The sequence below is a fragment of the Bos javanicus genome, chromosome 5 (assembly GCF_032452875.1).
Source record: "Bos javanicus breed banteng chromosome 5, ARS-OSU_banteng_1.0, whole genome shotgun sequence".
Lineage (NCBI taxonomy): Eukaryota > Metazoa > Chordata > Mammalia > Artiodactyla > Bovidae > Bos > Bos javanicus.
In genome coordinates, this window is record NC_083872.1 from 104,442,342 (window position 1) to 104,468,818 (window position 26,477).

Sequence of the window (26,477 nt, forward strand, 5' to 3'; positions counted from 1 at the left end):
CTTGTTTCCTTCTTCTCCAAGGCCTGGGGGTGAGGCTGACCCAGGGGTGCCCTTGGAAGGATTCCCCGGGGAGGGGCCCTGGTTCTTGGAAGCCCACTGGGGGCAGTCCCTCCCCCTGCCTCTCCTTCAGCGGTGGGGGAGGGGGACTCCTTTTGGGGTTGGCTCCCTCCTCCTCACCATCCCCCCTTCTCTGCCTGTCCTCCATCCCTCCCTCCCTCCCGGTCCTTCCCCCTGTCCTCTGGCCACCCACCTCCACTATCTGGCCTTCCCTGTTCTCCTGGTCTCCACACCTTAGTCTCACTCATCCTGACTTGTCCTTTTTCCTTGCTTTGCCCTCCTGTCTTTGCGTTCAGCATCACCTCCTGGTTCCAGACCTCCATCCCTCGCCTGCCTTCTTATCTCCTGGTCTCCCTGCTGCTGGCTCCCCAGGACTCCCAGCCCTGACTTTTCTTCTGCCCCACCGTCTTGCTTTTCCAGTCCGGACGCTGCAGGTCACCTGCCCTCAGGAGCCCTCCTCCCTCGGGAGAGCTCTCAGCTCTGACTCCTCCTTGGCCCCTCCTCCTGCCCAGCTCACCTTTAATTGAGATGCTAATGAGGCTTCTGCGGCTTCCCTCCTGGGCCGGCGGGCTGGCTCCCGGGTCTGGCTGCTGCACCTGTCAGGTGAGGGGGAGGAGAGGCCGGGCTGCCAGATTCAACTGGAAAGGAACCAGTCCCAGTCCAGCCACAACCTGGGAGTGGGAAGCAGGAGGCAGCCCAGACCTCTTGGAGCCCAGCTGTCCCTGGGGCCGAGAGGGAGTCAGGTCACAGCCCGAGGTCAGGCCCGGGGACCAGAGGGGAGAGTCCAGACTGCAGGGAAGAGTGGGCCGGGCGGGGAGGGAGAGGAAGAGGGCAAGATCACAGAGCCTGACACCTGGAGAGGAAACAGGCAAGGAAGAGAGCCGAGAGACCCAAAGAGAAGCGAAAGGCAGAGAGAGGGACAGAGAGAGAGAGAGAGAGAGAGAGACGGAGACAGAGAGAAGCTAAGACACAGATATTGGAGGAAGAAGACCAAAGACAGAGATTGACTGAACAGAGGAGACAGAGGAGACAGAAAAGGAGAGTCTAGGACAGAAATCAAAGGGAGTTTTATCAGGGAGGCAGAGAGGCCACTCAGGGGAGGCTTGGCTCCAGCTTTTCTGCCCAGACACTGGCAGGTCAGCAGGCTCCCGGGGACGGGCTCGAGGAGGAAGGGGAGAAAGTGGGCAAGAGGTGGGAGGAGAGTGGGATGAGGGCACGGGCCCCAGGTGATGAGGATGAAGGAGGCACCCAGAGCCCAGAACTCAGCCCGGCCCCTCGCCCTCCCCGACCCCCCAAAGGGCTCATGAAGGGAGACAAGCCTGAGGAGCCGGGGCCGGGTCCCGAGCCTTCGGGCCCCCCGCCGCCCACGGAGGAGGAGGAGGCTCTGCTCGAGTTCCACCGCTCCTACCGGGAGCTCTTCGAGTTCTTCTGCAATAACACCACCATCCATGGCGCCATCCGCCTGGTGTGCTCGCAGCACAATCGCATGAAGACAGTCTTCTGGGCCGTGCTCTGGCTCTGCACCTTCGGCATGATGTACTGGCAGTTCGGCCAGCTCTTCGGAGAGTACTTCAGCTACCCCGTCAGCCTCAACATCAACCTCAACTCAGACAAGCTCGTCTTCCCTGCGGTCTCCATCTGCACCCTAAACCCCTACAGGTAACCTGAGTCAGACGTCCCTCTGGGCAGGAGAGGGGAGCCCTCGACGTGATGGGCCAGCCGCTCTGCCCAGGGAAGACTTCCTAGTGCCTGGGCCTTCTCCAGAGTGGGCATGTTGTACCTACAGTCTCCTCCTCCACCCCTTCATCCTCCTGAAAGTGGGAGGGATCGCCGATGAGTTCAGAAGGGCAAGGTGGGAATCAGCCCCTCCTTATCAGGAGATAAATCTGATGAAGATCCTGCAAGGAGATGACTGCAGGTGGGGAGGGGGGGCGGTGGTGGTGGTGGTGGTGGGAGCTGGCTGGTATTGGGCCCTGGCAGGGTGGTCTGGTTTGAGAAGGGCAGTTTGTGTTGGAGAGAGCAAAGTGGGGGAGCGGTGGTGATGGAGCCTTCCATGAGCCTCGAGGCGGGGTTGGGAGGTGAGTGGGGGTGTAGTCCCAGAGCCAGAACAGCAGGACAGGATGGAAGCTGCCCTGGCCAGGCTGTTCCTCCAGAGGCCCAGGTGGCCCTGTTGCGCTGTGCAGTCCACCTGTCCAGGTGTGGTGTTTGGGTGTGTCCTAAAGTTTTGGGTTTCACCCAGCGTTCTTTGCCAATTTTCGGTTTGGAAGCCAGAGGGGATGGTGGTAACCATGGAGAAGACAGGAGGGCAGAGTTGGGTGTTTACACACACCTGTGTGTTCACTCGGTCCTGCCACACCTCACACCTTGGGACACCTCCGGCAGGCCAGATATGGCTCTAGGCACCCAGCGAATGGGTTCATCAATAATTCCTACAACAATCGTTGCTGAAGGCCAAGTACTCTGCTACGTATTGAAAGATAAGATGGAAGAGATAGGCATATAAACAAATAACCTCAGCGCACTGGGACAGGTACCATAAAAATTGTGAGCTAGAGTCAAAGTGTAAGGTTTATGAGTGAGAGTGTATGTGAACGCATGGATGTGTGTGTGGAAACAAATGAGGTGTGCGTGCAATTGCGAGTGACTGGGATTGGTCACATATCAGGGGTGGTGTAGTGTCATGAGCTGATCAGGGTTGGGACATCCTGTCCTACAGAGAAAACACTGCTCTTCCACTTCACTGATAAACTCCTGTATGAGGCCCAGGTTAAGAGGCCAGTTACTGAGAAGCTGCTTCATGCACCAGACCACCGGATGCAGTTAGGAACTCCTCGGGCAGCTCCTTTAATTCTTCCAACAATCCTCCGAGGCAGATACTGTTATTATTCCTGGGTTACGCTTGAGGAAACTGAGGCAGAGAGCGCTAAGGCACACGGTCACAGACTCCACTGTGACTTTCCCTGTTTGTGGTGGTTGTTGTTCAGCCACCAAGTCATGTCTGACTCTTTTGCAACCCCACGAACTGCAGCACCCCAGGCTTGCCTGTCCTTCACTATCTCCCTGAGTTTGCTCAAACTCATGTCTGTTGAGTCAGTGATGTCATCCAACCATCTCATCCTCTGTTGCCCACTTCTCCTGCCTTCAACCTTTCCCAGTATCAGAGTCTTTTCCACCCTGTTTGCCTGATTGCAAACCCCTGTCTCTTCTTAATACCCAAAATGTGAATGTGGAATAATGGAGTTTCTGCTCAGATGCTACATCTCATTTCTTTTTCGTTTGTTTGGGGGTTTTTTTGTTTGTTTTGTGCAGCATGTAGGATCTTAGTTCCCTGATCAGAGATCAAACCTGCACCCCCTGCATTGGAAGCACAGAGTCTTAACCACTGGACCACCAGGGAAGTCCCTACGTCTCATTTCTGAGCTGGTCTTATTCCCTCTCTCAGCCTTCTTTCTCTTCCCCTGGTGCCTGCGGCTTTGCTTCTCTTCTTCCCAACCTCAGTGCTCCCAGCCCTCTTCCTTCCCCTACTTCCCCCACCCTCATCCCCTGGGGCAGTGGGGAGGGGAGGGCAGGCAAGCAGGAGGAACTAGCCAATAGTAGGCTCTCAATAAAGACTGTGGTTGAAAGATGCGGGTGAGAGACGGACAGTGTAAGGTTAATCTGTTGAGGCCTGCATATTTTCCAAGGTTCCGCAGGGTGCAAGGCTGTGGGCGGTAGAGGAAAACGCCCCAGGGAATGAAAACCTGGGCCCTGGCCTCTGGGGCTTGCAGGCTGGGAGGCAGGTATTCTCATCGAATAAAACAGTCCCTCCTGCAGGAGTTAGTGGGGAGACACCCAGCACCCTGGATAGGAGGGGAGTCAGAGAAGGCGCCTCAAAGCCGGGGCAGGATATGGAGCCCCTACTGTGTGTTCGATCCTGCACTGGGAGTTCTCTAAGCACTACCTCATTTAATCTTGACTGGTCCATGGAGACGGGCATTATTATTTCTATTTTGCAGATGAGGAAGTGGAGGTGAAGTAACTGAGCAGGGTCAAACTGCAAGTAATAATAAAAAATAACAACGAGAACTTCTCTGGTGGTGCAATGGTTAAGACTCCGCACTTCCAATGCAGAGGATGCCAGTTCAATTCCTGGTCAGGGAACTAGGACCTCACATGCCATAGAGTGTGGCCAAAAGAAAAAAAAAGAAAGAAAAAACACCAATGATAATGGCTAACACATATAGTACTTAATATGTGCCAAACAAAAATTTATATTAATCAAATTATTTAATTTTCACAACAGATCTCTTATGTAGATACCAGTATTGCTCCCATTTTATAGATGACGAAACTGAGGCCCAGAGAAGTTAAGTAATTGCCTAAGTTCACACAGGGAACTGGTGGTGAAACAGATTCAAAAATCCGTCGCCTCCCCATCACATAGAAGCCAGTGAATCTAGGGTCAGTAGCTGAGTCAAGACCAAGTATGTTTGCTTTCAAAGTTCTTTCTCCCACTGCAGTTTAAGGAGGGGCCAGGCAAAGCCATCCAGGGATGGGGGCTGGTGGGAGCCTGTGGGGAGCAGCAGGAGTCCAGAGGGAGGGAGGGGGAGAAGGGAAGCATCCGGGTTATTGGTTCCTGTTCCAGGAGAGAGGCAGGGGTGGGTGGACAGGTTGATGCAGCCTGGTGGGTGGGGACCTGCATGTGACTCATGCTGCTAGCTGGTGTGGGTGCTGGCAGAGGCAAGATAGGTGACTCGGACTGGGGAGCAGGGAAGGGGTGGAAGTCTTGGAAGAGATAGAGGAGCTTGTGAGATAACTGGAGGCAAAGTCAGCCCAGGTGCCCAACTGCAGGTGGCAGGAGTGTGGCCAGCAGAGGGGGAGGGGTATTCTGGGCTGTTCTGTAACTTCCAGGAAAGGGGATAAGGCTGAAGACCTTCATATTAAGCAAGGAGGTGTTGAGAGTCCAATGTGAAAGGTCAGCCACAGCAATCCCCATCCACTTTCTGGTTAACAAAGGTCTTTTTTTCACCCAAGAGAGGGGGCCAGACAAAGCCACATCCATGGCAAACAGAGCCCAAGAGCATATTTTTTTCTTTCAATCCTTGGAGGGACTGAGGCTGGTTTTAAGGAAGAGTGTGGCATTCTTGGACAGCAAAGAAGGTCATGGAATCTTCCTTCCCCTTAGAGAGCTGCACTGAGGGAGGGGAAGGCTCTGAGCCAGGCCATCCAACCTTGACCCTGCGGGGGACCCTGCACTGCCCCCCACTCCCCCCACAGGATCTGGAAAGCAGGCTCTGCATTGGCAGGCCTGGCAGGGACAAAAAGCCACTGTCCCCACCCCCCGCCCCCCCGAAGTGATGGACTCCTTCGTGTCAGGAATGTCACTTATCTCTGCAGCAACTGCTGATGGAAAGTTCTTCCTTAGGTAAAGCTGCAGCTTACCTCACTGTAACTTCTGCCTTCCGGCCCTGGTTCTGTCTTTGAAGCAGCTCTAAAGACATCTCCTCCTTCTTTACCCAGTGGTCATCTGTTCAGGGACTCCAAGGACAGCAGTCACCAGGCTGTCTTTTCAGCATCCATTATCATGATCTGATCTTCGTCACAGGCTTACTGGATAAGGAGAAAACTACCAGCCCAGAGTTGGAGGCTCTGAGAAACGTACAGATTTTGCAAAGGTCACCCAACTATTTAGGTGGACGAATCAGAATTGGAGTCTGGTCTTCGGCTCCACTTTTATTTTTTAAAGAATTATTTATCTTTGGCTATGCTTGGTCATCGCTGCCATGTGCGGGCTTTCCTAGTTGTGGCGAATAGGGGCGCAGGCTTCGCATCGCCGTGGCTTCTCTTGTGCAGCGCCAGCTCTAGGCGAGTGAGCTTCAGTAGTTGTGGCGCACAGGCTAAGTTGCTCAGCCCCATGTGGGATTTTCCCCTACCAGAGATCCAGCCCGTATCCCCTGCATTGGCAGGTGGATTCTCAACCGCTGGACCATCAGGGAAGTCCCTGTACTTCTGTTAAGATCACAAAGTCACAGGGCAGTTGAGTGGCAGGCAGTGCTCTCCTGTCTCCTCAGCCTTCTCTTCTCCAACAATAGGTTACTATTATTTTACTATCATTATTACTATTATTAAACTGTTCTTTCTTATTAAAGAACAGTTGTGACCATAAAAACAGTAGCTGCAGTTAGACAGTACTCACTCTGCCAGCTCTTTTTATCACTATGTTTCTCATATGTTAATTCACTTAATCCTTATCACCTTGAAGGTAAGTGGTGAGGCTAGGAAATGAACCTGGGAAGCTGATTAGAACTCAGTTCCTGTAACTTTTACTGTTTTTTTTTTTTTTTTTAAACTTTTAATGTTATATTGGAGTATGCTGCTGCTAAGTCGCTTCAGTCGTGTCCGACTCTGTGCGACACCATAGACGGAAGCTCACCAGGCTCCCCCGTCCCTGGGATTCTCCAGGCAAGAACACTGGAGTGGGCCACCATTTCCTTCTCCAATTCGTGAAAGGGAAAAGTGAAAGTGAAGTCACTCAGTCGTGTCCAACTTTCAGCGACCCCATGGACTGCAGCCTACCAGGCTCCACCATCCATCCATGGGATTTTCCAGGCAAGAGTACTGGAGTGGGGTGCCATTGCCTTCTCTGATATTGGAGTATAGCTGATTAACAATGTTGTGATAGTTTCAGTTGCACAGCAGAGCAACTCAGCCATACATACACATGTATCCATTCTCCCCCAAACTCCTCTCCAATCCAGTCTGCCCCATAACACTGGGCAGAGTTCCCTGTGTTATAAAGTAGGTTCTCGTTGGTTATCCATTTAAATATAACTGCTGCTCTCGGGAGCCTGCTGGGCGCTGCCGTCTCTGGGGTCGCACAGAGTCGGACACGACTGAAGAGACTTAGCAGCAGCAGCAGCAGCAGCTGTTCTTATAATGACCAATAACAAACAAATCTCAGAATGTCAAACACACACCTTCAACCTGAGCTACATTTTTCTCCTATGAGAGGATGAGGGGCAGCCTGCTAGACTTTTATGAGGGAGATGGTGGCTGAGGACTGTGAGGTTTGGACTAGGCACATGAGGACCGCCCTGTGTGTGTGTTAGTTGCTCAGTTTTGTCTGACTCTTTGTGACCCCATGGACTCAAAGGCTCCTCTGTCCATGAAATTCTCCAGGCGAGAATACTTGACTGGGTAGCCATTCCCTTCTCCAGGGGATCTTCCCAACCCAAGGATCGAACCCAGGTCTCCTGCATTACAGGCAGATTCTTTACCATTTGAGCCACCAGGGATTGTCCTCCATATTGGTGGTACCATTTTAGACTCCCACCAGCAGCAATTTCAGATGCTCCACATTCTCACCAATACTTGATGTCATCAGTCTCTTTGTTTGAGCCTGCTGCTGCTGCTGCTGCTAAGTCGCTTCAGTTGTGTCCGACTCTGTGCGACCCCATAGACGGCAGCCCACCAGGCTCCCCCGTCCCTGGGATTCTCCAGGCAAGAACACTGGAGTGGGTTGCCATTTCCTTCTCCAATGCATGAAAGTGAAAAGTGAAAGTGAAGTCGCTCAGTCATGTCCGACTCTTAGCGACCCCCTGGACTGCAGCCTACCAGGATCCTCCGTCTATGGGATTTTCCAGGCAAGAGTACTGGAGTGGGGTGCCATTTCCTTCTCCGTGGTTTGAGCCTAATGGATGTTAAATGGTACCTCATTATGGTTTTAATTTACATTTAAGTACTAATGATGCTGAGTGCCTTTTCATGTGTTTAGTGACCATTTGAATATTTGGGGGGTTCCTTTTTAAAACTATGTCATTTTCTTTTTAATTTGTAAGAAGTTTTTATATTTCAGCATTTCTTCTATTTTTTATTCTAGTAAATTTTGCCTACCCCTAGGTCGTGAAGGTATCTTTGATGTTTCCTTCTCTAATCTTTATGGTTCTGAATTTTTTGTTTGGGTTGCTTGACTTAATTTTTGTATACAGACTAAGGTAGAGGTTGAGGTTCTTTCTTTCCCCCCGTTTTTCATACAATATCCAACATCATCTTTTTAAAAAAAATTATTTTCCTCATTGAGCTGAACAGGTGCTTTGGTCAAAAATCAGGTTGACCATATATATATTTGAGTTTATTTCTGGATTCTATTCTGTCCTATTGATCTGTTTATCCTTACATAAGCACTGCTGCTGCTGCTGCTAAGTCGCTTCAGTCGTGTCCGACTCTTTGCAACTCCATAGACGTCAGCCCACCAGGCTCCCCCGTCCCTGGGATTCTCCAGGCAAGAACACTGGAGTGGGTTGCCATTTCCTTCACTACACTGTTTTGATTACCATGGCTTTACAGTCTTAAAGTTAGGTAGAGTAAGCACTCCAACGTCGCTCGCTGTTCTTTTCCAAACTTGTTTTGGCCATTCTAGATTTTTGCATTTCCAAAGCAATCTTAGAATTGACCCGTCAATTTCTTCAAAAATGTCTGCTGGAATTTTGATAGGGCTTGGCTTGAATCTGGGCTTTCCGGGTGGTTCAGTGGTAATGAACCTGCATGCAATGCAGGAGATGTAGGTTCAATCCCTGAGTCCGAAGATCTCCTGGAGAAGAAGATGGCAACCCACTCCAGTATTCTTGCCGGGAAAATTCCATGACAGAGGAGTCTGGTGGGCTATATTCCTGGGGTCAAAGAGTCCCACACAACTTCTCCACTGAGCACGCATGCACAGCTTGAATCAGAGAGCAATCTGGAAGGTGGCATAGGAGTTCCTGATCTACTTGTGTCTGCACCTCCTTTTATTTTGGTCTTTATTTCAGCAGGATTTTCAGTGTACAGGTCTTGTACACCTTTCATCAGATTTACTCCCAGTATTTGATGTTGTTTATGCTATTTAATATGGTGCTCTGATTTCATTTTCCATTTTTTTGATCGCTAGCATGCAGAAACATTTTTTGCATATTTTTTTTTGTATCCCGCAACCCTGTTTATTTATCGGTCCTAGGTGTCTGTTTTGTTTTGGTAGATTCTATCCCTAAGGCCCTGCTACTTTGCCTGGACTTTCATGATGGAGATGGCATGGGCCCTGTATTGAGAAGGAATGTGAGGATTTACACTGGACAGTGTTTAACTCACGGTTTGTGAGCCCCACCTGAAACTCCTTAAAACTGAGTCTTTGGTAGGAGGGCGGGGAAAGGAGACTGTGTCGTACCGGTATTTTTAAAGTTCCTCGGAGGTTCTAGAAGTGCAGTTGAGACCCCCTGATTTAGAAACTGTCATGTGGCAGACGGTCAAAGGCCACCCTCGCCGAGATCGGGGCGGATGGCCCATGCACCTCGGGTCCTTGGGAGTGTCTGGGCCTTGCCGGCCCACCCCCTCTCCTGCTTTGGGAAATGGCAGACAAGTTCCGGGTTCCCTTCCAGGCCAGGGCGAGTGGGAAGAGAGCACCTCCCGTCTCTCCCTTACGAGAAACATGCGGCAATAAATGCCGTCCCCGCCGGGGCTCACTGTCGCCTCCAATCACCAGGCGGACACACCTGTCTGCGCCTCCCCTCGCCCCCGAGATAGCCCTGCAGACCCCAGAGCTATTCCTCGCAGACTTCTCTGGGCTGAACTGATCTCACCCGTTACAGACGGGGAAACTGAGGCACGGGAGATGGTGGCGTGGGAGGCGGGGGGGCGAGGATTGTTACCAGGCCGCCACCTCCTAGTCCGACCTTTCGCCATCGCCCCTTCCAGGTACAAGGAAATTCAAGAGGAGCTGGAGGAGCTGGACCGCATCACGGAGCAGACTCTTTTCGACCTGTACAAGTACAACTCCTCCAAGACCCTCGTGGCCCACGCCCGCTCCCGCCGCGACCTGCGGGAGCCGCTGCCGCACCCCCTTCAGCGCCTGCCCGTCCCGGCTCCGCCCCACGCGGCCCGCGGAGTCCGCCGCGCCGGCTCCAGCATGCGGGACAACAACCCCCAGGTGAACAGGAAGGACTGGAAGATCGGCTTCCAGCTGGTAAGGCCCCGCCACCCCTCCGCTACCGCCCCGCCCCGCCACCGTCCGGAGGCCCCGCCCCCTCCCCGCCCCAACCCGCTGGTTCCGCCTGCGCGCCCGAGTCAGCTTAGCTCCCGGCCCTCCACGACACGCCTTCGCTGCCAATGATACGAGGCGGCAGTCCGCGCACTGGCAAGATAAATAGGTTACATACACGAATAAATTTGAAAATTAAAATTAAATAACGTCTCTCTGGGCGCCAGCTTCTGGAGACTCCTCGCTGGGGGCCTCTGTGGGAGCGTTTATGGGGATGGGAAGCCAGATCTACTGTGGAAATGCTGTTTCTGAATACTGATCCCCAGTGTGGGACTCACTTGGGACCTTCCAGGGTGATGGGGCATTGGGGTTCCTGCAGGCCCAAGACAGGATTGTTGTTGCTGTTTAGTCGCTCAGTTGTATCTGACTCTTGGCGACCTCTTAGACTGTAGTTCACCAGGCTCCTCTGTCTATGGGATTTCCCAGGCAAGAAGATTGGAGTGGGTTGCCATTTCCTTCTCCAGGGGATCTTCCCGAACCAGGGATCAAATCCAGGTCTCCTACATTGACAGGCAGATTTTTTACCACTGAGCCCCCGGGGAAGCCCATATATCTATCAGATCAGATCAGTCGCTCAGTCGTGTCCGATTCCTTGCGACCCCATGAATCGCAGCACGCCAGGCCTCCCTGTCCGTCACCAACTCCCAGAGTTCACTGAGACTCACGTCCATCGAGTCATATATATATCCTCTCTCTTAAGCCTCCCTCCCATCTCCATTTATTTTTTTAGTTTTCTTGCTATCCTCTCCTTATTCTCTGTCTTGGGCTTCCCCGGTGGCTCCCTGGTGGCTCAGACAATAAAGAATCTGTCTGCAATGCGGGAGACCTAGGTTCGATCCCTGGGTCAGGAAGATCCCCTGGAGGAGGGCATGGCAACCCACTCTAGTATTCTAGCCTGGAGAATCCCCATGGACAGAGGAGCATAGCAAGCTACAGTCCACGGGGTCGCAAAGAGTCTTACACGACTGAGTGACTAAGTGCACACACACACATATATACATATACACGCATATATATATTTATGGCTGATTCATGTTGTATGGCAGAAACCAACATAATATTGTAAAGAAACTATCCTCCATTTAAAATAAAAAAAATAATAAAGATTTTTTAAAAAGGGAGCGAAGCAGAGAGATGGTACCCAGTGACCAGGGTTCCAGTCCCCTCTTTGATACTGGGACAAACTGCTTGATCCCTCAGTATTCCCATCTGTGAAATGGGGCGAAGAATCCTTGCTTCACCCCCCTCAGAGGCTGCATAAATGACCCCAACGTGTGTGCAGCTTCCAGTCTCCTCCATCAATCCCATGCTCTCTAGGTCTGCTGTCTTCCAGGCTTCGGCTTCTCCCAGCCTGGCTCCCCGCCCCTATCTATCAGTCTTTAGGACCCCAGACCATTCATTGCTTAACCTTGCCCCGCCCTGCTTACCCTTGCTGCTGGTTCTCTGATGCTCTGGTCTCTGTGTCCAGTGCAACCAGAACAAATCGGACTGCTTCTACCAGACGTACTCGTCAGGGGTGGATGCTGTGAGAGAGTGGTACCGCTTCCACTACATCAATATTCTGTCCAGACGGAGACAGGACACCTCTCCCTCGCTGGAGGAGGACGTGCTGGGCAAATTCATCTTCACCTGCCGCTTCAACCAGGACTCCTGCAATGAGGCGTGAGTCTTTCCCCGCTGCCAGGCTTCCTGCTCTGCCCCTCCTCCCACCTCCCCCCTGGTCTCCTTGGCTGGACCATCCTGAGACCCAGCGTGGAAGGCACCCTGGAGTGCTGGTTGAATAACTGAATGCCTGCAGGTGGGGAGGAAGGGAAAGTATTGACCTCAGGTCCAAACCTGTGCCTGGGGAATGGCCTTGCAGGACACGTGTGGCTCCCTGGGTCTGCGGCAGTGTCAGATGGGAGCCTTGGGAAGGCTGGGCTGGAAGTCTGACTTTGAGAAACCAAGGACTGAAGCATGGCTCCCTGTTTTTCTGAGGCCTCTTTCTCACTGGCATCAAACTCGAGAATGCCTGAAAGGTCGTGTGGGCCCCTGCTCTGCTGCCTCAGATAATGCAGGCAGCAGTGGGTGGCGGACACAGCATGGACTGAATCAGGGACTAACCCTGAGTTCCTGCTCTGGCTCTGTTTGTTCTGGACCAGGTGAGTCTGGGCATTCACTCCAGTCTTCAGAGCCTATTTCTTTGTTTGTGAAATGGAGGGAAAGGAGATTCTTTCAGTGTTCATTGAACCAATATTTTTGACTTTCTGGACTATGTGCCAGTCACTGTTTTGGGCATTTGGGATACATCAAAGAAGAAGAAAAATATCCTTGCCCTTCGGACACTTTTTCTTTCTTTGACCACACTTGGTGGCATGCAGGAGGATCTTAGTTCCCTGAGCCGTGCTCCCTGCACTGGCATCTCAGAGTCTTAACCACTGGACCACCAGGGAATTCCCTTGACACTTTTTCTTAAGCGATGAAGTTGATAACATCTGTCTTTGAGTACATGAGATAAGGAGTTTGAGGGCACTTTATACACTGCAGTGAGTCGTGGGTCTCGTTGTTAGTGGGAAGTCACAGTCATGCAGGTGAAGTGACTTGCCCTAGGACAGGCTTGTCCTGTCCTAGGCTTGTCCTTGTCCTAGGCTTGCCCTAGGACAGCCAGAGCCTAGGGCCCCCCTCACACTACTGCACTGCCCGCCTGGCATTCTTTCAGTCACATCTCCTTCCATGATGTCTTTGCAAAGAGGTCATGGTTGCAGCCAGCTCTCTGAGGGCTGGGGGGGAGGCTAAGAGTAAGGGAGGTCCCCTTCTGTAGCCGCTGCCTGCCCCCACCCTGCCTTCCGTATTCCTCGAAGTTCAGGCACTGTGTCCCTGCCTCTACCCAGCTGAGGAAGGGCCCGAGGCAGCATCTCCACCCCACAGGGACCCTGTCCCTTCCTTGTCACTGAAGACTGTTGGCAGGGCCAGGTGTCACCTGCTTCTGCCCGCCCCCTCCCCTCACCTGGAGCACACACTCTGCCCACACACACCTTTGTTCCTGTCTCCGGTTTGTGTGTTTGTTTGAGGACAAGTAAGACAGTAGCAGCACCTGAGCCTGTGGCAGCCCACAGCTGCCACCGAGTGGCTCTGTCACCCTCTCGCTTTGCCCGCCCCAGGCGCCCGCCTTCTCATCAATGGAAAGTCCATAGTTCATCTCAGTCTTGACACTTAGGTCACTTCCTCACTGCAGAGCCTCATCGATTCTCACCAGGGTTATCATAACCCCCAAATCTGTTTTATTTATTCTGCGACTGCAGGAAGCTTTACTCTTCAGCGTTCTGCCTGCACTTCACTGCACTTAACTGTTCCAGACAGTCCTGTGTGAAATCTGTCAGTGTCTCTCTGGCCTTCAGGATCGAGTTGAAGTTCTTTATCATGGCTTTCTCAGCCCTCTCCTACTCTGTGTTCAATTCTCTTGCCTCTCTCTCTATGATCTTTTCTTTAATAACAGCTTTATTGAGTTGTACATTGCATACCACAAAATTCATCCTTTGAATGGATATAATTCAGTAGTTTTTACTGTATTTACAGAATTGTGCAACTATTAACACTGTCTAATTTTAGAATGTTTTCCTGTCTCCCTATGTTGTCTCCTCCTCCAAGCCTTGGGAACCACTAATCTACTAACCACTGTCTCTATGGATTGCCTACTGGGGACATTTCATATAAATGGAATCACATAATATGGGGTCTTTTGTGACTGGCTTCTTTCACTTAGTAAGGTTTATCCATGTTGCAGCATGTATCAGTAATTCCTGCTTTTCTTTTTTTTTGACTTCGTCACAAGGCAAATCCTAGTTCTCTGACCAAGGATCCAACCCTGGTTCCCCCTGCAGTGGAAGTGTGTAGCCCTAACCACTGGACTGCCAGGGAAGTCCCCCAGTTCACCTCTCTTTTTCACTAAATAGTCTTCAATTGTATGCTTATGCCGCATTTAGTTTATCTATGCTTTGGTGGATGAACGTTTGGGTGTCTTTCACTTTCTGGCTCTTACGAATAATGCTGGATGCTGCTATGAGCATTCCTGTACACGTGTGTATATGGATGTATGTTTTCATTTCTCTCAGGTAGATACCTAGGAGTGGGGCTGCTGGGTCACATAGTAATTCTATATTTAATATTTAGAGGAATGTTAGACTGTTTTCCAGGTATCTGGGCCATTTTACATTCCTACCAGCAGTGTGTGAGGGTTGCAAATTCTCAACATCCTTGCCTTGTTATATCTGTCATTTTGGCTTTAGCTGTCTTAATGATTCCCTATACCCCCTTTTTTTTTTTTTTTGGCTGCACCATGAGGCTTGTAGTATCTAGCCCCGACTAGGGATTGAACATGGGCCTATAGCCGTGTAAGTGCTGAGGGCCACTGGACCACCAGGGAAATCCCTGATTTCCTATACTCTTAATAGAAAATTTATATAGCCCTTACCCAGTGCTAAGCACTGTTCTGCTGCTACTGCTGCTAAGTCGCTTCAGTTGTGTCTGACTCTGTGCAACCCCAGAAACAGAGGCCCACCAGGCTCCCCCGTCCCTGGGATTCTCCAGGCAAGAACACTGGAGTGGGTTGCCATTTCCTTCTCCAGTGCATGAAAGTGAGAAGTGAAAATGAAGTTGCTCAGTGATGTCTGACTCTTAGCAACCCCATGGACTGCAGCCTACCAGGCTCCTCTGTCCATGGGATTTTCCAGGCAGGAGTACTGGAGTGGGGTGCCATTGGCTTTTCCGAAACACTGTTCTAGGTTTCATTTAATCCTCCCAGAATCCCTATGAAGTCAGTACTAGTATCATCCCCATTTTACAGGTGAGGAAGCTGCGACACAAAGAGATCAAGTGCTTGGGCTGGTCCCCTAGCTGACAGTCGTTAGAGCTGGGGTTCAAGTCCAAGTAGCTTTGCCCTGGAGTCCGTACTCTTCACCATCATGTCACACTGCTTCTCATACACTCTCGTAATGCACTTGATGTGTTTCCGTTTACATGTGTTTTTACCAAGTGTGTGTGTAATGTGGACATAAATGGTGTTGTATTATGTACATCATGTTGCCCTTCACTTTTTAAACTAAGCTCTGTGAGTTTAAGATTCAGTCTGTGGTCTGCTCTATGGATTCCACCTGCTGCGGACAGCCTGTGGTGTCCCTGTCCCTTCCCCTCTGAGCAGGGCTCCCAGGCCTTGTAGGACTGGCCTCTTCCTCTTTCGTCCCTCCTTGAGCACAGCCTGTGTTCTGGAAACGCTGCCATCCTAGCTCTTCCCAGAATGTGCGCTAGTATTTCACATTTGAGCCTGCTTTTTGAGGGCAATGAACTATTCCAGATCGTTGAGCTCCATCTCCTCATTTTATAGATGAGGACAGTGAGCTTAAGGAAAATGGTTTGCTTAAGGCTGTATAGGCATCGCTCCCGCTCCCATCTCCGTCCAGCCTGCTTCCCTCCCCTACTTCTCTTCCTTCCTCCTCTACCACCCCCAGCCCAAAGACCTGTTCCCCTCTTCTCCCTCCCGCCCCCATGGCTGGGGAGTTAGAACAGATAACCCCTGTTGGCTGAGGAGTTCAGTTCAGTTGCTTAGTCGTGTCTGACTCTTTGCGACCCCATGGACTGCAGCACGCCAGGCTTCCCTCTCCATCACCAACTCCCGGAGCTTGCTCAAACTCATGTCCATTGAGTTGGTGATGCCATCCAACCATCTTATCCTCTGTCGTCCCCTTCTCCTCCTGCCTTCAATCTTTCCCAGCTTCAGGGTCTTTTCTAATGAGTCAGTTCTTCGAATCAGGTGGCCAAAGTATTGGAGTTTCAGCTTCAGCATCAGTCCTTCCAATGAATATTCAAGACTGATTTCCTTTAGGATGGACTGCTTGGATCTCCTTGAAGACCAAGGGACTCTGAAGAGTCTTCTCCAGCACCACAGTTCAAAAACATAAATTCTTCGGTGCTCAGCATTTTTTATAGTCCAACTCTCACATCCATACATGACTACTGGAAAAACCATAGCTTTGAGTTAGATACCCCCTGTTCCCTTGTGGGCTCTGGCTGCGTCTGCACAGCCTCCCCGTTGGGGGACGTGTGATTTGCTGTCGAATCATGTTCCTATTGTAGCAACACAAATCTGGGACTCCTTTCTCTCTGTTCCCAAGCCTGTCCCAGCCCTGCTTTGTACCTCCCAGTGGGAGGCATGCCATTGCAAGACCTGTTCCTGCCCTTGGATCTGACCTTCCTGGTCTCACTGTCTTGCCCCACCCCACTCCCCCACCACTTCCTTTCTCTTTTGTTCATTCATCAACTATTTGTTCCCGATCTCCTGCGTCTCCTACATGCCAAGAACCATGCCATTAACCCAGAGATGATTCAGCCATGAAGGTGATGTGTTTCCTGTTTTCAAGGAAATTATAATCCGAGTGGGGAAGTAAGATATAGACGTGTGAGAAGCCAGGGATGCTGCAAGAATTCATAATGTAGTGTAGCACCAAGATGGGAGAGGCCACAAGGCCAATGAGGTGGGGTGGCCTGGGGGGCAAGCCTGGGCGAGAAGGTAGCTGACCCGGGTTTGAGTCCTGTCTCATGCTTGCTGCTTGTGTCACCTTGGGCAGCTACTTGACCTCTCCGAGGCCGTGCCTCCTCTCTTGTGAAGTGGGGATGATGCCTAGTGAGAGGGCCTGGGTGAGGCTTCAGCACCTCGTCCACACATAGTAGGTGATCAGGAAACAAAGGGCTCTGAAAGTGCTCTCCCTGACCCCTGCACCTTCCCCTCTGACCCCTCTTTCTCTCTCCTGAATAGGAATTACTCTCATTTCCACCACCCGATGTATGGAAACTGCTACACTTTCAACGACAAGAACAGCTCCAACCTCTGGATGTCCTCCATGCCCGGGGTCAACAACGGTGCGCTGTCCCGACCCCAGCCCCAGCCCCATCCCCTCCGCTGCCCTGTGTGCCCACATCTACCTGCCTTGAGCTCCTGTCCTAGAAATGCTCCAGGCCTCACTACAGCCCTTCTGTATCCTGGAAAATCCTCTTTGCTTTTTCTCCCCTGTGGGTATCACGTATTCCATCCCAGGTGTGACAGGAATCCTGTCCTGGCTCTGGCTGGCCCTGCACCCCAAATCCAGTTCGTGCGTGTACATGCTTGGTCACTAAGTCGTGTCTGACTCTTTGCGACATCATGGGCTGTAGCCCGTCAGGCTCCTCTGTCCATGGAATTCCTAGGCCAGAATGCTGGATTGGGTTGCCATTTCCTTCTCCAGGGGATCTTCCTGACCCAGGGATCGAACGCATGTCTCCTGCATTGTCAGGTGGCTTCTTTACCACTGAACCACCAGAGAAAGCCCCCGAATTCAGCTCAGGGGTTGCCAAATCCATTTGCAGGTCTTCCTTAACTTGCTGCCCTGGGAGGCTTAGAGACTAGGCAGGGTGGGAGGATGGGTTTCCACACCCTGATGCTTCTCTCAACCAATGTGCCCTGCCCCTTGGCTCTGTTCCCCCCGTTCTCCCCAGGTCTGTCCCTGACACTGCGCACAGAGCAAAATGACTTCATCCCACTGCTGTCCACAGTGACCGGGGCCCGGGTGATGGTGCATGAACGGGATGAGCCTGCCTTTATGGATGATGCTGGCTTTAATCTGCGGCCTGGCGTGGAGACCTCCATCAGCATGAGTAAGGCAAGGATGCTGACCGGGAGACCTGGGGAGGACCCCAGATGAGGGGCAGAGAGAGGGCTTAGAGGGTGACAGCTAGAGGGCCAGAAGAAGTTGTGATGGGTGAGCTTCGAGCATGTAGCCGTCTTCAGGAGCAGAAATCTGGGGCGAGGGGTCGGCCAGGCCGAGTGTGCATTAGGAAGTAGGTTTCTGAGGACTACACGTGGGATGAGAACACCGGGAAGGGGTTCAGAACATGCTGAGGGTTCCAGGGGATGCTCCAGGCCCAGTGTCCTTGGTAGCTGTGGGGGCATGTTGTTAACTGACCAGGCAGGTAGGAAAGATGGCGGGAAGGACATACAGCCAGGGACTGAGGGAAGACTGAGGTCAAGAAGAGGCCTGGACCACTTGCTCTGACCGCTTGGTGTCTCTGGGTTCTTAGGAAGCTGTGGATAGACTTGGGGGTGACTATGGCGACTGCACCAAGAATGGCAGCGAGGTCCCAGTGGAGAACCTTTACAATACCAAGTACACGCAGCAGGTGAGGCCCAGCCTGTTTCCATGGCAACCAGTGTAGGTCAGCCGTAGCCACCAGGAGTGTGTGATGGGCGATGGGGACTGTGGAGAGCGGGGTGGAGGCGCACTGGTGGGGCTGGTTTGTCCTCCCCTCCCCTGCCATCTGGGGCTGTGTGGGGGTGGGCAGGCCTGACCCCGTCCCCCTTCGCGCTTCCCTCCCCCAGGTGTGCATCCATTCGTGCTTCCAGGAGAGCATGATCAAGGAGTGTGGCTGTGCCTACATCTTCTACCCGCGGCCCGACGGCGTAGAGTTCTGTGACTACAGGAAGCATAATTCCTGGGGTGAGACTGCGGGAGGCCGGCCCCCATTCCCACCTGAGCCCAGGACTATCCCAGGAGCCCTGCACTCTCAGTGCCCCCTCTGTGGCTTCCGGCTCCCACGTTCTCCAGCCGGTTCTCCCACCGACTCCTGTTTCCCGGTTCTTAGATGCCACCCTGTCCATTTTCCTCTCACTCTCTCCTTTCTGTCCCTCCCTCACCGTTTTTCTCTCTCTTTTGACTTCTGTGTGTTTATAATTGGATGTCCCCATTTAAAAATAACTTATGGGACTTCCCTGGTGGTCCAGTGGTTAAGAATTCACCTTGCAAAGAAGGGGACGCAGGTTTGATCCCTGGTCGGGGAACTAAGATCCCACATGCTGCAAAGCTACTGCGCCCATGAACCGTAAATAGAGAATCTGTGCCAAAAGGAAAGATCCTCATGACACAATTAAGACCTGACCCAGCCAAATAAATAAATAAGCAAATATTTTTTTTTAAATAAAAATAACTTGCAGCAAAAGGAAAGAAGAGCATGTGAGGAAGATCTCCCTGGGTTCCTTGCTCTGCAGGTAGCATCCTGCTCACTCCCTAGGGTACCAGCAGGGCTGTTGCTGGGTGCTAGTGAGACAGTGCTGGGTTCAGGAAGAAAAGACTAGAAATTGTGTGAATCTGCCTCTTTGCCTAACACCTTCCAGTTTATGTATGTTTCATCATGCACATAATATATCAGTTCAGTAGGAGCAGGTGTATCATTTAGAAATGACTTGTGGAAGAATTAAAACATTACAACTAGAGGAGAGCGCAGTCAAAAGAATCTGGAAGACACTAGACTCTCCTCCTGGCCCTGGTCTAGGAGCAGATCAATCTCTTTTCCTTTTCTTTACAGCTGAGTTATTCAGCAGGGAAGCTGAGAGAGAAAGAAAGTCCCCAGCAAGAGAACACAGAACATAGAGGGCAGACATAGAACATAGAGGGTGGGCGTCCTTGGTCCACACCCCCTTATCTGGCCTAGCCGACCCCTCCGAGGGCACAGGGCAGGGACACGATGGACCCCAGGGTGGAGAGCAGCCTCTGTCTGTGCATCTCTGCCTGCTTTCTTTCCTGGTGCTGCTCTCTCAGTCCTTCCCCGACCCGTGCCCTGCAGTCTCAGCCTCTGACTTCTGGCTTTCTGGCTTTGGAGAATCACAGCGCATCTGAACTGGAGGGAAGTTCAGAGGCCGTCTTGCCTGTTGGGCCCCTTTCTCAGATGAGCAAGCTGAGGCCCAGAGGGAGGACGGGATGTCCCAGGACATGCAGAGCGGGCACTCTGCCCACTGTTCCCCGGGCCCCCAAACGCTGATTGCTAAGTGGTTGTGAGTTTGAAAAAGATCCTTGAGAGAAAAATGACCTTGCTATTTGCTAGAAGCTCTGAGGATAAAGGAGAGAAACTTGGCTGAAGATACAGTCTGCTGAGTTTCCTGAGGACTGCTTGCTCCCCAGCCTAATTGCTTCCCAGTCTTTCTAATTAAAGATTAATTCTGTGATTAATTATATACCCTGGTATTCAGAGGGATTTGGGTCAGAAATGAAGAAGGACCTGGGTGACTGAAAGTATCAAGAATAACAAAAAAACCTTACTTAGAACCTGGGAAACAGGGGTGAAGGGGGAAGCTATGGTCCCATTGAAAGTGAAAGTGAAACTCGCTCATTCACGTCCTACTCTCTGTGACTCCATGGACTGTATAGTCTGTGGAATTCTCCAGGCCAGAATACTGGAGTGGGTAGCCTAGCTGTTCCCTTCTCCAGGGGATCTTCCCAACCCACGGATCGAACCCAGGTCTCCTGCATTGCAGGTGGATTCTTTACCAACTGAGCTATCAGGAAAGCCCTTAAAAGTGAAAGCCTCCCAGTCATGTCTGACTCTTTGTGACCCCATGGACTATACAGTCTATGGAATTCTCCAGGCCAGAATACTGGAGTGGGTAGCTTTTTCCCACTCCAGGGCATCTTTCCAACCCAGGGATCAAACCCAGGTCTCCCGCATTGCAGGTGGATTCTTTACCAGCTGTGCAACAAGGGAAGCCCATGGTCCCTTTATTCTTTTTTTGGTAACAGGTGTATTGAGATAATTCATTTCCTGGATAACTCACTCACTGACAGTTTACAGTGCAATTTTAGTATTATGTGTGCCTAGTCACTCAGTTGTGTCCGATCTCTGTGATCCCATGACCTGTAGCCCTTCAGTTCCTCTGTCCGTGGAGATTCTCCAGGCAATACAGTTTTAGTTTTTTTGCACAGTCGTGGAACTGTGTGACAATTGTTGTAATCAGTTTACAGCCTTCTCACCGCTCCAAAAAAAAAAAAAATTTGTACCCGTAGTGGTCTCCAAGCTTGCCATTCCCTGTATCCACAGGGCCTCCCCCTACCCCCCTGCCCCGGCCCCTCAGAAACACTCAATTACTTTCTATCTACTATAGATTTGCCTCTCCTGGACATTTCATAGATCACAATATATGATCCTTTGTGATTGGCTTCTTGTACTTACCCTTAATATTTTCAAGGTTCATCCACCTGGTATCAGGTGTTCATCCACCTGGTATCAGGGCTTCCCTGGTGGCTCAGCTGGTAAAGAAGCCACCTGCAATGTGGGAGACCTGGGTTGGGAAGATGCCCTGGAGAAGGGAAAGGCTACCCACTGCAGTATTCTGGCCTGGGGAATTCCATGGACTGTAGTCCATGGGGTTGCAAAGAGTTGACTGAGTGACTTTCACTTTCACTTTCCACCTGGTAGCATATATCAGTCCTTCATTCCTTTTTATGGCTGAATAATATTCATTATATGGATAGACTGTATCTTGTTTATCCATTTATCAATAAATGGACGTTTGGGTTGTTTCCCCTTTTTAGCTGTTGGGAACAATGCTGCTATGAACATTTGTGTACAAGTTTTTGTGTGGTCAATTTTCAGTTCTCTGGGGTGTGGAATTGCTGGGTCATTTAGTAGATTTAGAGTTTCCCCAATGGGTCAGTGCATAAAGAATCTGTGGGCAGTGCAGGAGACGAAGGGGACACGGGTTTGATCCCCGGCTTGGGGAGATCTCCTGGAGAAGGGCATGACAACCCCCTCCAGTATTCTTGCCTGGGAAATCCAATGGACAGAGGAGCCTGGTAGGCTAGAGTCAGACCCGACTGAGCAACTGGGCACACGTGCATGCAGTAGAGTATTTTATGTTTAACCTTTTGAGGAACTGCCAGACTGTTTTCCACAACAGTGGCACCAATTTATATTCCCAGCAGCGATGAGTTCCAATTTCTTCATGTCCTCATCGACACTTGTCATTGTCCTTTTTCACTGTAGACATCTTGGTGGTGGTAGTTTAGTCACTAAGTCGTGTCCAACTTTTCGCGATCCCATGGACTATAGCCCACCAGGCCCCTCTGTCCATGGGATTTCCCAGGCAAGAACGCTGCAGTGGGTTGCCATTTCATCTCCAATAGCCATCTTAGTGGGTGTGAAGTGGTATCTCATTGTGGTTTAATTTCATTATTCTTATACAAAAATTGTTCCCACTTTTCTTTTTCACTTTTCAACATTTGTCTGTATCCAGAATTTGCCTGCAGTGTGGGAGACCCATGTTCAATCCCTGGGTTGGGAAGATCCCCTGGAGAAGGAATGGTAACCTATTCCAGTATTCTTGCCTGGAGAATCCCATGGACAGGGAACCCTGGGTGGCTATAGTGCATGGAGGTGGCAAAGAGCTGGACCCATGACTGAGCGACTAACACTTTCACTTTAACAAAGGTGTAACCTGTTGTTTTTATTTTTTGCTGGACGTGGCTTTATTTCTTAAACATGTTCTGGTGCTGTCACTCAGGAGCCCTTCCTGTTTTGCTCCATAATACTCTTCTGCAGTGGGTGCCAGGGGTCTTGGGAGACCTGGAGGGTGTGGGTGGAGCAGGTGGAGGGGGCCTAGGAAAATGAGCACCTCTCTGCACCCTCAGGCTACTGCTACTATAAGCTCCAGGATGCCTTCTCCTCAGACCGCCTGGGCTGTTTCACCAAGTGCCGGAAGCCATGCAGGTGAGCATCCCCTCCTGGAGCCCAGGTTGGTCGTCTGGGTACCACAGAGGATCCTTGGTCCAACTTTGAATGGGAGAGCCCCACCCCTCCCCCCTCACTGAGCACCTTCTCCATCCCCTTGTAGTGTGACCATCTACAAGCTCTCTGCCAGTTACTCACAATGGCCGTCCGCGACATCCCAGGTAGAGTATGTGTGTATAGCACTGCGGTCGTCTCTGGGCATATGTGTATGAGTGTGTTTGACCCCACCCCCAGCTCTGTAAGCCTGAAGAGTACGGGGTGACCCCACTGACACCTCATCCCCTCCCAGGACTGGGTCTTCCAGATGCTGTCCCGACAGAACAACTACACCATCAAGAACAAAAGGTCAGTCCTACCCTGATCCTGGGCTTCCCTGCCCACTAATGCAGGAGTCTCGGGTTTGATCCCTGGGATGGGAAGATCCCCTGGAGAAGGAAATGGCAACCCCCTCCAATATTCTTGCCTGGAGAATTCCATGGAAAGAGGAGCCCAGCGGGCTCCAGTCCATGGGGTCCCAAAAGAGTCGGACACGGCTGAGTGACTAAACAGTAATAATAATTCCTTTCCCTGGGTCCCAGCCCTGGGAAAGGAATCTGTGGGAGGGAAAGCAGACCGAGGAAGAGGGATGGGTACAGCTGATTGGAGGAGAGTGTTTTTGAGCAGCAGAGAAATTAACCCTGGGCCGTCTCTTCCCACCCTCTCCCCTACTCCAAAGGGATGGAGTTGCCAAACTCAACATCTTCTTCAAGGAGCTGAACTACAAATCTAATTCTGAGTCTCCCTCAGTCACGGTGCGTCCTGCCCCACTGAGCCTGGGATTCTCTGGGGGCGGGGGGTCTTAGTCAGGGGGCTGTCCGTAAACACAGGGGATTACCTCTGTGGGGCCTGAGGGTTTGGGCCTCGAAGGTGGGGGACCAAGGGAAGGGGAGAGGGTGAGCATTAGAAGGGTGGAAGGATGCCTGTTGGGGTGAAGTCTGGGGTAGGGGGAGTGCTGGATGATGGGGAGAAACCTCTCGAGACAAGCCTGGGTGTTAGCCATCCCCACAGTGGCCTCATTCTTGGTTTTCCCTGGAAGAAACCAGCCAGCAGTCCTGTGCTTCCAGAGGAGGGGAGCAGAGGCCAGGGGCCCTGGGGTCAGGAGAGGCCAAGGGGAGTGGAGATGGGCTCCCTGCCAAGTGCTCAGCGTGCCTCTCTCCCTCACAGATGGTCACGCTCCTGTCCAACCTGGGCAGCCAGTGGAGCCTGTGGTTCGGCTCCTCCGTGCTGTCCGTGGTGGAGATGGCTGAGCTCATCATTGACCTCCTGGTTATCACCTTCCTCATGCTGCTCCGGAGGTTCCGAAGCCGATACTGGTCCCCAGGCCGAGGGGGCAAGGGCACCCAGGAGGTGGCCTCCACTCCAGCCACCTCCCTCCCCTCCAGTTTCTGCCCCCACCCAGCTTTCTCCTCCTCATCCCCGCCAGACCCTGCCATCTCCCTGGCCTTGTCAGCCCCTCCACCTGCCTATGCCACCCTGGGTCCCCACCCAGCTCCATCAGGCTTGGCAGAGGCCAGCACCTCTGCCCACGCTCCGGGGGAGCCCTGAGAGGGAAGGACGGTATCCCCTCCCCAAGGCAGGCACTTCCCTTGGTGGGAGGGACGCAGCCTTGGCAGGATTCAAGAATGTTTGGCGGCTTCCTGTCAGAGCTGCCCAGCTGCCCCTGGTGTGTGCGTGGGTGGCGGGGAGATGAAGCAGCATGGGGGCTGTGGAAATTGCCTGGACACCCCCGACCAGCATCACCCCAGTTCCTCCCCGTACCCGCTGGTCTTGCCTCGAGAACACTTTGCTCTCCCCCACCCCAGTGCAGCCAAGTCCTCTTTTTCCTTGAATCGGCTGAGCCAAACTTGGATCTCTGACAAACAACTTTCCTAGGAAACAACTGACGACCAGAACAAAACACAGACAAGGGCACACAAAGGCGTGTGTGGTTTCCTTCCTAAAGATGGCTGGATTCGGCCCCAGAATGGCCCTCCACACTGCCTTCCAGTGACACAGGCGTTTGCGCCTCTTCTTGAACTGGGGTGGGGAACCCCACCCCAAAAGCCCCCTCGGTTAGTTGCTAGGCGACTCTGTTTGCCTGACTCCCAGGGCAGGAACTGGGGCAGCCCGATGTATTAAAGACCTGGGTTCCCAGTCAGCCTCACTACCCCATCCCCCTGACGGAGCCTCGCCCGGCGCCTCTGCCCTGTGTCCTTGTCCTTTGTAACTCTGCGTATTTGCTCAAGCTATTTCCTTAGCCTGGACGCCTCCCCCGCCCCCATCTGCTGGAGAACTCCTATGCATCCCTGAGAACCCTGCTCGGATACCATTACTTCTGTGAAGGCTTCTTCCCCACCCTGTCTTCCCCAGATCTTACCACTTCCCTCTCCCGTGGACTCCCATCACACACCATCACATCCATGGGAGTGCTGACGCTGCATTTAATTTTCTGTTCATTTGTGTCTGTGTTCCCAGCATGACCGAGCTCACTGTGGTTAGGGATTGAGTCTTATTCATTCATGTATCCTCACTGTCTAGCCCAGTGTCCCGCTTGGAGCAAGTAGGCAGGTACTTAATAAATGTTGTTGCATAAAGAATGTCTGGAGGGACTTCCGTGGGTCAGGGAACTAAGATCCCCCATGCCATAGGGTGTGGCCTAAAAGAAAATGTCTGGAGAGCTGGATGGCACCATGAGGGGGCCAGGGAATGCGCGCAAGTCCCACAGTTCTGGGTTGGGGAGTGGGGCACAGGACAGTCTCCCATTCCTCTGGCTGCACGATGGGAATAACCATCCTTCAGGGGCCTTGGGAGAGACAAACCGTCTTGCTAGTTCTTCCACGGGCATTGCTGAGCATCTGCTCTGTGCCCATCACCATGTTCAGGTGGGAGGTGAAGACAGGTGCCCTCCATCAGGAGTCCTGCTGTGCAATGCTTGGGGTAAGTGTCCCTGTCCACAGCCTAGACCCCTTTCCTTCCCGACTTGGGTCACCACCATCTGTAATCCTCTCCTGCTGAGTACCACTCACCACCCAGCTGCACCACCCTCACCCGCCTGCCTCTCCATCAGCTGCCCAGTGCCGGTGGAAGAGGATGAGACTCAGCCCAGCTTCCTGAGGAGCCTCGAAGCCTGTGTATTCTCATTCTCACATCATCACAGACAGAGCAGCAGCGGGCATCTTCCCAGCTTTTAAAGGAGACGCTGAGAGATGTCGGAGTGGTTTCCAGACCCCCAACTCCTCCCCCAACACCAGCATCAGCCCTGGGACCCAGGCGTCACCTTCCTCACCCTCCTTAGGGCCGAATCCTGATGCCTTGCTGGCTCTCCTTACCCCCCTACCCGCCAACCCTTGTGATCTGCTTGACCTAAGGAGCCACGAGAATCTTGGGAAAGGGGGAGATGGCAGAGGGAGGGGGAAGGTAAAGCTCGTGAGGAGGAAATGATGCGATGACTCTGGACTTCCCTTTCCTAGACTCACAGTGATGAGGGGAAAGTGCTGGTGTCACAACAGTTTCTTCTCTGAACCCTCAGGTTCAGCCTGCTCCTGTGCTCTTTGGCCCCAGCCCGCCCTGCCTCCCTCTCCCCTGACTCAGTGGGCGGGGCCTGTCAGACTAAGCTGGAGCTTTTAAGGATGACAGAAGGCAGCCCCTCCTCCCCATCCTTCCCCTGCCGCCCCCGGTCCTCCTGAGTTTCTCCTGCCAAAAAAGCAGGTCCACCTAAGGGTCTTTCATTCTCCCTTCCATCGGTGTGTTACTCCTGCACACTAACTTTTGGGTCTTTTTTTAACTTTAAAAA

General features: G+C 52.1%; 1 protein-coding gene across 1 annotated transcript; it reads left to right on the plus strand.

Moving 5' to 3' along the window:
- The first annotated feature begins 610 nt into the window (after positions 1 to 610).
- Positions 611 to 25,281, plus strand: SCNN1A (sodium channel epithelial 1 subunit alpha). The gene is made up of 12 exons (XM_061418162.1): positions 611 to 1,716; positions 9,763 to 10,030; positions 11,574 to 11,767; positions 16,893 to 16,996; positions 17,609 to 17,772; positions 18,191 to 18,289; positions 18,489 to 18,606; positions 22,567 to 22,645; positions 22,770 to 22,827; positions 22,956 to 23,011; positions 23,382 to 23,457; positions 23,870 to 25,281. Exons 1-12 carry the CDS (start codon positions 1,265 to 1,267, stop codon positions 24,248 to 24,250), a joined length of 2,049 nt encoding a protein of 682 aa, XP_061274146.1. The 5' UTR covers positions 611 to 1,264; the 3' UTR covers positions 24,251 to 25,281.
- The last annotated feature ends 1,196 nt before the right edge of the window (positions 25,282 to 26,477 follow it).